Source organism: Pelmatolapia mariae, linkage group LG17 (assembly GCF_036321145.2).
Source record: "Pelmatolapia mariae isolate MD_Pm_ZW linkage group LG17, Pm_UMD_F_2, whole genome shotgun sequence".
Classification (NCBI taxonomy): Eukaryota; Metazoa; Chordata; class Actinopteri; order Cichliformes; family Cichlidae; genus Pelmatolapia; species Pelmatolapia mariae.
The window spans coordinates 790084-802189 of record NC_086242.1 but is presented as its reverse complement, the minus strand read 5'-3'; the positions used below and the strand labels follow the sequence as shown (position 1 = coordinate 802189).

The following is a 12106-nucleotide window of genomic DNA, read 5'->3' as shown; positions in this document are numbered from 1 at the left end:
ATTTGGGCTATAACGGTTGTATTGATGTATAGCAACTTGAAATGCTCCCACAAATGGCACTGCAGCATGTAAAATGTAAACATAAGCTCTGGCGGACTTGGTTCTATATTGGTCTTAAAGGGTTAAACAGCCTGTGGCAAATATATTAGTGTTGTCTTCTCACTATACATACTCTGAACTTTATGGAAGAGAAAATAAAGTATAAAAAAATGATATTTTTCGCAAAGAAACTCTCGCTTGTGGTTTTGCGACATGGTGCTGCTTTACGTGCACCCGGATTTGCGACATGCTTTACGGTAACTCAAAACAAAGACTGCACCCTCTCCACTCGCTGTTTAAGACTGCGTACTTTCCAGATGACCACAGGTCAGGTGGTATATCGTGATATATATCGTTATCGTGATATAAAAGAATTCATATCGTGAATATTTTTTTTAAATATTTTTTCCATATCGCCCAGCACTAGCCAGCAGGGTGCTGAAACTTTGTTACCGCTGGCCAAAGACAAAGAAAGAGGCAGGGGGAAAGGTGTGTCAGGAGGCAGCAGGAGAGAAGAAATGCAGGAGTGTGGAGGTGCGAGTAGGGACTTTAAAGCCTGCTAACATGACGGAGAGAAAGAAGGCAGATATATGTGCATGCAGGAGACTACATGGAAGCGAGGTGGATTCAAGCTGTTCTAGCATGGTGTAGATAGTACGTGAAATAGCGTAGGGTTAATCTTAAAAGAACAGTATGCAAATAGTTTTGGCAAAGTGAAGAAAGCGTTAGTCAGGATCACTTTGAAGGTGGAAATCAAAGAGCTGATTTTGAATGTTGTCAGTGTATATGGCTCTCAGGCTGGCTGTCAGAGTAGCAGACTTCAGTGGACGTATAGATAAAGGGAACAGAGGTGATAATGAGGTGTTGGGTGGCCATGGTGCTAAGGAGAGAAATGCAGAAGGACATGGATTACATGGTAATGGATTTTTGAAAAGGATGGAAATACTTGTGGTCAAGACATTTTAAGAAGCGGGAAGAACATAGGTGACATATAACAGCAAAGGGAGGTGCACAAAGGTGGATTATATCTTATGCAGAAAGGCCAAACTGAGAGAGATATAAGACTAGAAAGTGGTGGCAGGTAGACAGCATCGGACGTTTTTAGGATAACTGCAGAAATCAAGAAGAGGAAGTGAAGGCGGAGTCAAGGATTAAATGGCAAAAGCTCAAGGAGGAGTTGAGACAGACGGGTTCAAGGTGGGGTGAGATTACATCAAGGATCTACTCTGGGTCACTTTCTGTTTGCAGTGGTGATGCACAGTTTGGCAGATGAGGTCAGGCAGGAGTCTTAGTGGCCTATGACAACTGCAGAGGAGACTGTAGGGAGCAGATTGAAGAGAGCCTGAAGATGTGGAGGTATGCTCTGAAGAGAAGAGGAATGAAAGTCAGAAGCAGCAAGACAGAATATGTGTGTGAACGGGGGAGACGGGTTTAACAACAGGCATGCAAGGAACAGAGGTCAGAAACTAGATCAGTTTAAACACCTGGGGTCAACCAGCTAAAGAGACGGACAGTGCACAAGAAATTTGAATCGCCATTACGAAACTAAACATGCAGCGAAATACACAAACCTGACTAACGCAGACCGAGAACAGACATCTGAACCTTTGCTAGCAAAGCAACAAGAACTTTCTTTTTTTTTTTTTACCAAGCATTACAGACCCAGCGATGAAGTCAAAACCAACTTTGTGATTTCACATAAAATAACAAAAACCAGGAAGCTATTCTTAAAAATTCTCCATCAGGGGATAATTTGGTGGCCTTTGCCATTCTAATATACACTAAGGTGTTACAATCATGGGTGTCCAAATCTGTAATGGAAAAACATGTTGGACGGGAGGGGCGGGGCCATCTGCTCAGCCCCAACCAGTCGCAGCAGATGGCCCCGCCCCTCCTTGAGCCTGGTTCTGCTGGAGGTTTCTTCCTGTTAAAAGGGAGTTTTTCCTTCCCACTGTCACCAAAGTGCTTGCTCATAGGGGGTCATACAATATGTATTATTGTAGGGTCTACCTTACAACATGAAGCACCTTGAGGCGAAATTGAATTGGATGCCAGATAAAGTGACTCATATAAACCCTCAAATTGGTATTTCTGCTTTGCATTACACACCAGGAGCTCCTGTACAAATCAGTTCTAGAATCTAACCAAACAGTAAACTTCATTAGAGCACGAGCACACAATCACAGAGTTTTTTTGCATTTTGAACTCTATTGTGTAGTAGTAGTGTCACTGAGATGTTGGCACAATTTGGATTCACAAACATTCTCAGGGGTGAACGAGTCCACATACAGATCCTCTCTCGGTGTCATCGTCTTTATTTCCACCTCAGACACTGAACCTGACTGTAATAAACTCACTCAAAGGTAAAGCAGACTAGATTTCTTGCTAAAAACCGAATAAACTGAAAAGCTGCTGATGAAGAAGTTAAACTACAAGCAAGATAGCAAAAACACTTTCAGACTTCTCACATCCACATTTAGTTTCCAATTGTTTTTCAGAATGTTGATTATATACTGATAAAACGCTGAAAATAGTAAAAATAAATGTTTTTACTGAGTCTATTTCACAGCGTGTTACCAGGAGGAGTTTATTAGTATTTATTGGTGCAGCTGTTCATAACAGGCCCAGTTTCTCATATGGCCATTTGGAAAAATAATTGCCCACCACTGGTTTTACTCTGTGACATTCATTAAAACTGCTCTGACTACTTTTAATAATAAAAATAATAATAAAATACTAATTTGTCAAACATTTAGTGATTTGCCAGTTAATTTTGACCCATGGCTATCTTTGAACACTGTGAACAGTTATCCCCATTTTGATTCAATTGTATTTATATAGTGCCAATCACAACAAGTCACCTCAAGCCTCAAACTCTGTGCAGCAAATCAATTTCATGCTATTGGAACCATGTTAAACTGCATTGTCCCTCTTAAGTAGATAAACTGAAATTGAAATTCAAGGCACTTTATATTGTAGTGTAAAGACCCCATAATCTTAGAAAGAAAACTACAACAATATTTTGCAACAATATTTCTAGTATTTCGGTGTGGTCGCTGAGGAAAACTCATCTCTTTCACTATGATTGGCAGCAGGATGCTGATAGCTAATAAGCAAGCAGGGCTGACATTTGGATATATAAGATTAAAATTTATCCTGAGTCCAGGGCGTTTTTGTAATTGCCCGAGCAAATAGCCTGTGATTGCAGTGAGCCCGAGTGGCCGAAGCTGTGCCTCTGGGGCTCGGAGAGGACATTTTCAGCTACAGACAAGTCTAGTGAGATTAAGTGGCTGGGCCGAGTGGGGATCAAATTGCTTTTAAAACGCCTCTCAAACAGAAAAACAGTCAAGACACATGCTATGACACTTTGTGGTGTTGTGTGAAGACTGGAGAAGTGGTGTTGATTCGATTAAATCTAATTTAAATAAAATCTTATACATAACATAAACTGAAAACAATAGATTCATTTTAATAAGTTTAACAAAGAAAATCAGCAGAATCATAACAAACTGAAACAGCTGATTACAAAAACAATAACTGACTTTTGCAGCATTCACTCAGAAAACCATCTAAGGAAAAAGAAGAAAGAGCAAAGAAGGACAAGAACAAACGTGCTCTGAAGGGAAAAATAAAAACCCACATATCAAACCAGCCTGAGTCTTTCCCCCAAAATATTTGTTCGAGTCCAAATAATCCGTTTAATGTGTATCAGCAAAATAGACTCATTCTTAGCCTCAGATCCTTAAAATAAATTAACTCACAGATGCTGGACACTTCTCCATGTGGTAAATTGGACGGTACAGGTCTATTTTCCAGCAGCCATAAGCAGAGAATTGGCAGGGTTTGGCATTTTGGGGCTGGGGTTTGTTGTTCTTGTTTTTTCTTCTTTGTCCCTTATAATCATTGGCGGATCGATCTGCCGGGCTGGCTTGACATTCTTGCCCCACCTTGGGGTGGAGTCTTCCTGGCAGTTGTCCTTCCCGCACCTGTTCTAACGCCTCTTTTCCACAAGCAACCACTTGGCCCAGCTTGGCTCGGCCTGACTTTTTAGTGTTCAAAGCATTATTGTAGGATCTTAAAACATAAAGCACCTTGAGGTGACTGTTGCTGTGATTTGGCGCCATATTAAAAAATTGAATAGAAGTTGACCTGTTTCACTTAAAATTAGAACTGGTCATAAGATTAATCTTTTTGCCATCTTGTAGTCAAACCCTGTTATGAAGCTTTTAGCACAACTTAGTAAATGCACAACATATCAGTGTTCTTGCTTAGGTAGTCATGTGTAACCAGTGTCCCTCATGCTGAAACTGTATCCTGTAGGGTTGGGCGATATGTAAAAATTTTCCAACCGACAAGCATCAGTCCAGTAATCGACGATGGGTGGTATATTCGCTCATTCGCAGACTTTTTGATGGGTGGGGCAATGTAATCATGCACGGACTGATTTGCGCGTTTACAACACAGAAGGAGTCCAAACATGGACGAACTAATTTCTGTCAGCGTTTATGCAGCTTAAATGCAATTAAAATCTTTAACGCGCCGACCCATCTGGAGCGCAGAGTGAACAAACTTTGGACAAACTGCCGAAATGCATTGACAGACATTTCAGGGATTTTGTCTCAGTCTGCGCACAGATGGGTTAATTGTTAATCACTTTAGTCTTGACGACGGCGCGTTAACGCTGACAGAACAAAAAAAATATAAAGTCGCCAATTTGGGATTTCTTTGGCTTTAAACACGATGAAAGAGGTAAACCTAAGGATGTAACCAAAGCGGTGTGCCGCTTGTGCAGACGTGTAGTGCGAGCAAAGGACTCAAACACGACTAACTTGCATGAGCATGCACGTGTCCGCCATCCGGCTGAGTATGCTAGGCTATCAGCAGCTTCTGCAGTAAGCACTTGGGCGCACTCTGAGGAGGGGGCACTTGCTCGCAGATGAAAGAGGGTGCTGTTAAAACAGCGCTAATATTATTTTCTGTTGACTGCTTGTATTAGCTCCATCATTATTAGCAAACTTACTCATGGGCAAATAAATAAATAAATCGCCTGTGTAAAAACGATCGCCGATGGGCTCAGCCTATCATCGATAGTCGGTATATTCATCCAATCGCCCAACCCTAGTATCCTGTTCATCGGATGTGTCCGAGGCCAGGAGAATAACAGATGGAGCAGACTGAGGGCAAGTCAGGGTTAGTATTGGTGGGTGTGTCGAGTCCGCAGGTACTTCATCCTCATTGTTTGGGAATGCCCAGTGTTGGGGGCATTGTACTAAGCTCCACTGAAATCTACTGAATTGTTGAATGCAAGAGTAGAAAGACTGAACAATACTACAGCTGTCACGTCAGTAAAATATCAAAGTAATCAATCAAATCGCAGATATAATTCATAACATGTATTTTTGTATAACAATGGATATTGAAACATAAAACGGAGACTTGATAAAGAATGAGCAGAAAAATCATATTTTTAACAACCATCCACTCATTTTCTTTCACGTACAGAGAAGTGTCCAACACGGAGACAGACAGTCACTCGTGCTCACATTCATACATGGACAGCGTCGTCTGTGCTGGAACTATTTCACCACTCTCTTAAGTGACTTCGTCAGTCTCAGCTGACTGCAGTTTGTCTTAACCTTTTACACGGTATATCTGCATGCCTAAAACACTGACCAACAACGAGCCATGAGGTCAGTTTCATGATCAATAATATCAAAAATGTCATTGCCATGATCAACAGCCACAAGTCTCGTTCACAGAGAGCGGGGGGATAGCTGCAGCATCGTAAGATGTTAAAATATGTAATCTAGCCTTGTCCTTGGTTCAGAGATGAGCGTTCACTGTTTTTCACGTAAATGATTTAACTTTGACTCGACTCCCCCCCATTGAGTTTAACTAATCCTCAACTGAGAGATTCAAAAATCCTCTTCTTGTTATAATATCTGTGTATAATATAACGTAATAGCTGAAGAAATTTATGATTTTTGCACTTTAAAGACAATTCAGTACAGAATAACTTGTATTTCTACTTTCTATTTATTGAAGCTTGTATTAATCATAATGTAATGTGATTAGAAATGGTAGATGATGCATAAGGAAAATTGTGTGAAACTATCAATAACATAAAGGATACAAGGGGTGAATCCATGTGAAACATGATATAAAATGTGAGACATCTTTGTTTTAAAATAAAGGAACAGACAGGCAGACATAAAACCGTGGCCTCCCAGGGAAAGAGGCTGGCTGCCTGCTGCACTGATGTCCCATTGATTCAGGCTTTGTGGCGCACAAACACCCCCCCCTCATCTCCTACAGAGCTACTTAATATGTTTGAGGGGCTCCAATGCTTCTCATCTGTCAAAGGCAGCTTTTCTTTTACCCACATTAGAGGTGGCATTGGTGGGGAGGAAGGAGAATGAGTCGGTGTGGGGTTGCGGGGTGAGGTGGTACTCCTGCAGCTCTGAAGTCTGCCTGGTGGGACCAGAGCTTTATTGGCTGGAAAGGAAGCTGACAGCAGAGTTTTGAGGGCCTGAGAACTTGGATGAGAGAAAGCCTTTGAAACTAATGCCCACATCGGCATTAGAAAGAAGAGCTGCTATTCAGCCTTCACTTCCAGCCTATACAACACAAACAGCCACGCATACTCACAGAAAACACGCCTTCATATCCAAGCACACAGACTCAGGACATCATGCATACATGTATTTCCTCAAATCCAGCACACACTCCCACAGACAACACATTTTGGCTTCCTTTTTAACTTTGAGTCCACGAGATGACTGGTCGTGGGGGACAGTGGCAGGGCGAGCAGAGCAACATCCAGGACAAAAACCAGCAGGGCGTGGAGTGGCTGGAAGAGCAGGGCCGTGGGGAAATAACAGAACAGATACAGGTAAAAAAAACCTGATGATTCACTAATTATTATTGATATGATGTGCAACGTACACTATACTGATTATTCGCTCATCATAAATGATATCTCGAGCTTTAATCCATACAGTTTAATATGCCGGCCCACAGCTTCAACTCTTCTGTGAAGGTCAAAAACTGATGTGGGACAAGAAGGCTGTGGGTAAGGACTCCGGCTGGTCAAGATCTTCCACACCAAGCTCAGGAAGGGGCCATCCTTAAAATTGTTCCCACAAAGTTGGGAGCATAAAATGATCCAAAATGTCTTTGCTCCAGCATTACGAGTTCCTGTCGCTGGAACTAAAATCCCACCTCCACCAACCTGAGCACAGTGCAGGCAGTACCATTCTCCTGACAACTGCTAAACCAAGACTCATCCATCGGATCGCCGGGCAAAGAAACACCGTCACAGAGACCACATCTCCACTTCCAATGGCGGCGTGCCACCACACACGACGCTTTGCATTGTGGTTAGTGAAGGCTTGGATGCAGCTGCTTGGCCATGGAAACCAAGAGGTCACATGGAGTTTGGAGGTCTGTAGTGACTGACTTTATTGAAACTTAGTGACCTCTACTCAATGTGCCGCAGCATTCTCTGACGTCACGCTGTGATTTTACACGGCCTACCACTTTGTGGCCCAGTTGCCGTCTTTCCCAGTCGCTTCCACAAACAGCTGTAGAATATTTAGTAATGAGGAAATCTCACGATTGGACTTGTTGCACACTTCTAAATAATGCTCTACTATTTATGAATTTTGAACAATATGGATGAGTTTCTTCTTAATGACCTCACTTCCCCTTTAGTTTATGTGTGCTGGTCTGGTTTTCCTCTCTCCCCCGGTGTGTCCCAGAAGGCATAGATGCATGCATGCAATAGATGCAGGAACAGAGAAGATGTATGGAGGTAGTTCTTGAAGGAGATCAAAAGAATATTTAATGAGAGGATCTAACCTGGAGCCAACACCTTCATCTTTCTCCCTTTCAGCAGTTTCTGCACACGGCAAAGCTCCAAGTGGTTCTCATGGCGCCGGGTATTGTCGTCAATACGCTGGGACACCTCACACACGGCAGTCATTGCTCCTAAAACACAAACAGTTTTTTCAGTGTAACTGCTTTATATAATATAATATGTCTCACTAAAAAAAAGTAAAAACAAAGTCACAGTGTATTATTTTGTAGCGCATGTGTCATGGTCTGGAAAATATAAATCTAAAGACTAAGAACAGCAAAAACATTCATTGGTATATTTACAAATATTAAAATGATGGTTGTAAAGAACAGTAACGAATAAATGCTATTAGTGTGAAAATGACTGCAGCACAATGTTTCTCTTATAGTGTTTTAATATTTGTGGGACAGAAACAGAAAGAATACGTGTTAGATGGTCTTATTGGCAGGTGAGAACACCAGAGTGACTTTGGCTAAATGAACGCGAGTCCTGATGCCACCAAACTACCTTCCAAGACTCAAGAGAACAGTTACTTTAGGTGATGCAGATGTTGATCACACCATTTTGGCTCATAAAGCACAATAATAACTATAATAATAATATGATGAAGTATGGTGATTTGTGGGGTTCCTCATGGAAAATAATGAATAAAAGTGAACTCATACTGAACATCTAATTTTGTGTGAGCCTGTTCGAATATGAATTTTGTCAGAAATGTACACATCCAAGAGTTTGTGACTATTAACAGCTATGTTCTGTGCTGTAACCCTTTAAAACATACTGTTGGCATACTGTTAATAAATACACATATATAATACACCTATAAAAATGTAAGTATTTCCCAGTCATAACACCTGACCTGCATACTCCCAAAAGAAAGAAATCAACTGAAAAAAAACAGACAACATGTTCACGTTTAACACTATAAGTTCATAAAGCAATGCTTACTTTCATTTTGACAGTGCAGACTTGAGAATTTGCATGAGTAGATTTTATTAGAATTGCCACAGTTGTTGGGAAAATATGAACAGGTAGAGATGGAGGCTCATCGCTGCTTTTGTTACCTGTTGAATTTCAGGCTGTGGCTGCTGGGCCGGGTTCAGCACTCAGCTTTAACATTCTTGGCTAGCTTAGTGTTAGCAGGCTGTCTGTGCAGATACTTGCAACGAGCCAAAGGTTTGCTTGCAGTATAATGCAGCTGTTTCTATCCTGATGCAGCTTCCAATGTAACATTGCGCTCTTATCCATTTGTGCAATGAAAATACAAGCATGTCCATGTCCAGGCTCTAGATTGCACGACTATTTTACTGCTCTGGCACACAAACTGAAATCAGCTGATTGTAGTGCAAGTGGAATCAATAAGCAGGATCAATGGGCAAACAGGCTAACAATTCCAGGGAACTGAACCACCCAGTATACCTCCACTCTTGGCGGTCAGCTCATCGGCGGAAGCGGGGGAAGAGAGCCGTTTTTCTTGATAGATTAACCAAAATGGTGCCCCCCAGAGGGCGACATTGTGGAGCTCTCCGAGTCAAGTTACTTCTTTTTTGTGCTGAGTTAAACGGCCTGTATTTGTATAGCGCTTTACTTAGTCCCTAAGGACCCCAAAGCGCTTCACACTACACACAGTCATCCACACATTCACACACTGGTGATGGCAAGCTACATTGTAGCCACAGCCGTCCTGGGGCGCACTGACAGAGGCGAGGCTGCCGGACACCTGCGCCACCGGGCCCTCTGACCACCACCAGTAGGCAACGGGTGAAGTGTCTTGCCCAAGGACACAACGACCGACACTGTTGGAGCCTGGGCTCGAACCGGCAACCTTCTGATTATAAGACGAACTGCCAACTCTTGCATAGTGTTAAGACACACTATACAAGAGTTCGCTATGATCGGACAACCTTATTACAACTGAGAAAGCGCAGTCCTTGCTGGAATCCTACCCTGAGCTATCAGGCTGTACTGACTCGACGCTAGGCCGGCCCCTGACAGGGAGTCCCCCTAGGAACAGGCCGAAGCAGAGGCAAGGCAGTCGGGGAGCAGCTGACCAGAAGCTCCGCCCCTTGGTTAGCAACGGAAGGCTAACCCTTCCGGTCATACTGTTCAGTCCCTGGAAAATAAAATGGACGACTCCAGGCCTGGATTTCTACACAGAAGGAGATTCAGGATTGCTCCATATTGTGTTTCTGTGAAACCTGGCTGGGGGAAAGCCGACAAGGCACTAACAACAGACGGCTACACAGTCTTCAGGAAGGACCGATGTGCTGCGGATAGCGGTAAGACTCCCGGTGGAGGAACAGCTGCCCTCCTCAAACAATCATGATGTACTGACTGTAAGATCATTTCTAACGTGCAGTATTTGACCCTGAAGCTGATGCCATTGTAACTGCCCAGAGAACTGCAATGCATCATTGTGAGTGTTGTGTACATAACCCCCTCCACTGAGGAGGAGGCTGCATTAAAGGAGCTACATGACATGATCAATGAATATGAAAACACATATCCTGATGCCACTGTTATCATTCTGGGAGATTTTAACCACTGCAATCTCGGGAAAAACATGCCCAAACCGCATCAGTTTGTGACGTTCCCCACCAGGAGAAATAAACACTGGACCACTGCTCCAGCAACTAGGGCCGGGCCATATCATACCGTTCACGGTAATACCGGTATAATGTTGGGCAACGATAACAAAATGAAATATGGTGATAGAATATGGGTAAAACGCGCATGCGCAGTGCCTTTGTTTTCATACGCACATGGCTGAAAAAGCATGGCGGCGACGGATAACGAGAAGGGCGAAAGCGGATCGTTGAATGAAACGGATGAACCAGAATTGGTTTGAAAAAATGCTGCAACTTCAGTGGTGTGGAACTGGTTTAGCTTTGGTCCGTCAGATACACAACAAAGCACTATTTTTGGTAGAGCATGCTAGCGGGCCGTCGTTATTACCGTGTTTTTTGGAAAATACGGCACACTTAAAATCAATCCTTTGATTTTTCTGAAAATCGACAGTGCCCCTTATAATCCCGTGGGCCTTATGTATGAACTCTGGTTGTGTTTACTGATCTCGAAACGATTTTATGTGCTACACAGCGCTCGAAAATCTGTCAAATGTTTCAGTACGACTTTGCTAAGCTACGAAGCCGCACCGCTTGATGGATTGTCGGAGCATTACGGCTATCGTAGGCAGGAGCCTCGCGGAGTGATACGTACTGTGCTTCAACATAATATTACCGTATTGTGTGTGTATAACCTCTTTTTAAGTTTTGTGGATGTTATACATGATTATGCTGAGGATATGCCGGCCAATTTCCACTGGAAATGCCTTTTGGTTAAACTGTCAGCAAGGAATTTGCATTTGCACTGTTACATTTTTGTATAACTTTAATGCACATAAAAAAACAGCTGCTTGTTTAAGTGAAAATACATTTTTTTGGTTTTTTTGCACTAATAAAGTTGTGGAGTTTATTTTGTCTTGTGTCAATTATATCGTCAGTTATATCGTTATCGCACATTTTCAAATATATATCGTGATAAATATTTTTGGTCATATCACCCTGCTCTACCAGCAACATCAGAAATACCTTTTCAGCTGAACCAAAGCCACTTTGGAAAGTCTGATCACCTAGTGATCCGCCTCAAACCAGTTTACGACAAAAGGCTCAAGACAAAGCCCTTCACAGTCAGGTGTGTTTACACCTGGCCTGAAGGTGCAAAAGTCTAGTCTGGGAATCAAATCGGTCACAAACTACAGGAGAACCACAACTACCACAGACACCTGAGATGTCCCCCTCCCAGACACCCCTCACACCTTCTACACCAGGTTTGACAGGCTGAACACAGACACACCCTCAGACAGAAGCAGAGGTGAGGCAGTGGATCTGTCACACAGCTGAATTAAAAAGAGCACAGCCTGGTTCTACGTGCACCTTTTTAACTTTGAACTTTGAACCTGCCCCTTCAAACATCTCTGCTGTGCGTGTCTGCCTCTTGTCTGTTATTTAAACCTGTTGTGTTACTATTTACACATGTGCAGGGAATATCGTTGGTGCGCCTACAGTTGTATTGCATGTGTACAATAACATTAAACGGCTGTTCTGTTTTCATAAGCATCACCATTTCTTTTTTTTATTAAAACACAGCAATACACATTAAATACGATACATTGAAAGAAAAAACCTCGACCTCATTGGACCTCATGTC

General features: G+C 42.6%; 1 protein-coding gene across 1 annotated transcript in view; it reads right to left on the bottom strand.

Annotated features, from left to right (window-relative positions):
• Nucleotides 1-12106, bottom strand: part of arhgef39 (Rho guanine nucleotide exchange factor (GEF) 39) — a 52547-nt gene that overhangs the window by 15274 nt on the left and 25167 nt on the right. The window contains exon 6 of the mRNA XM_063460290.1: nt 7900-8028. Within this exon, the coding sequence (XP_063316360.1) occupies nt 7900-8028 (129 nt within the window). The remainder of the gene's footprint in view (nt 1-7899; nt 8029-12106) is intronic.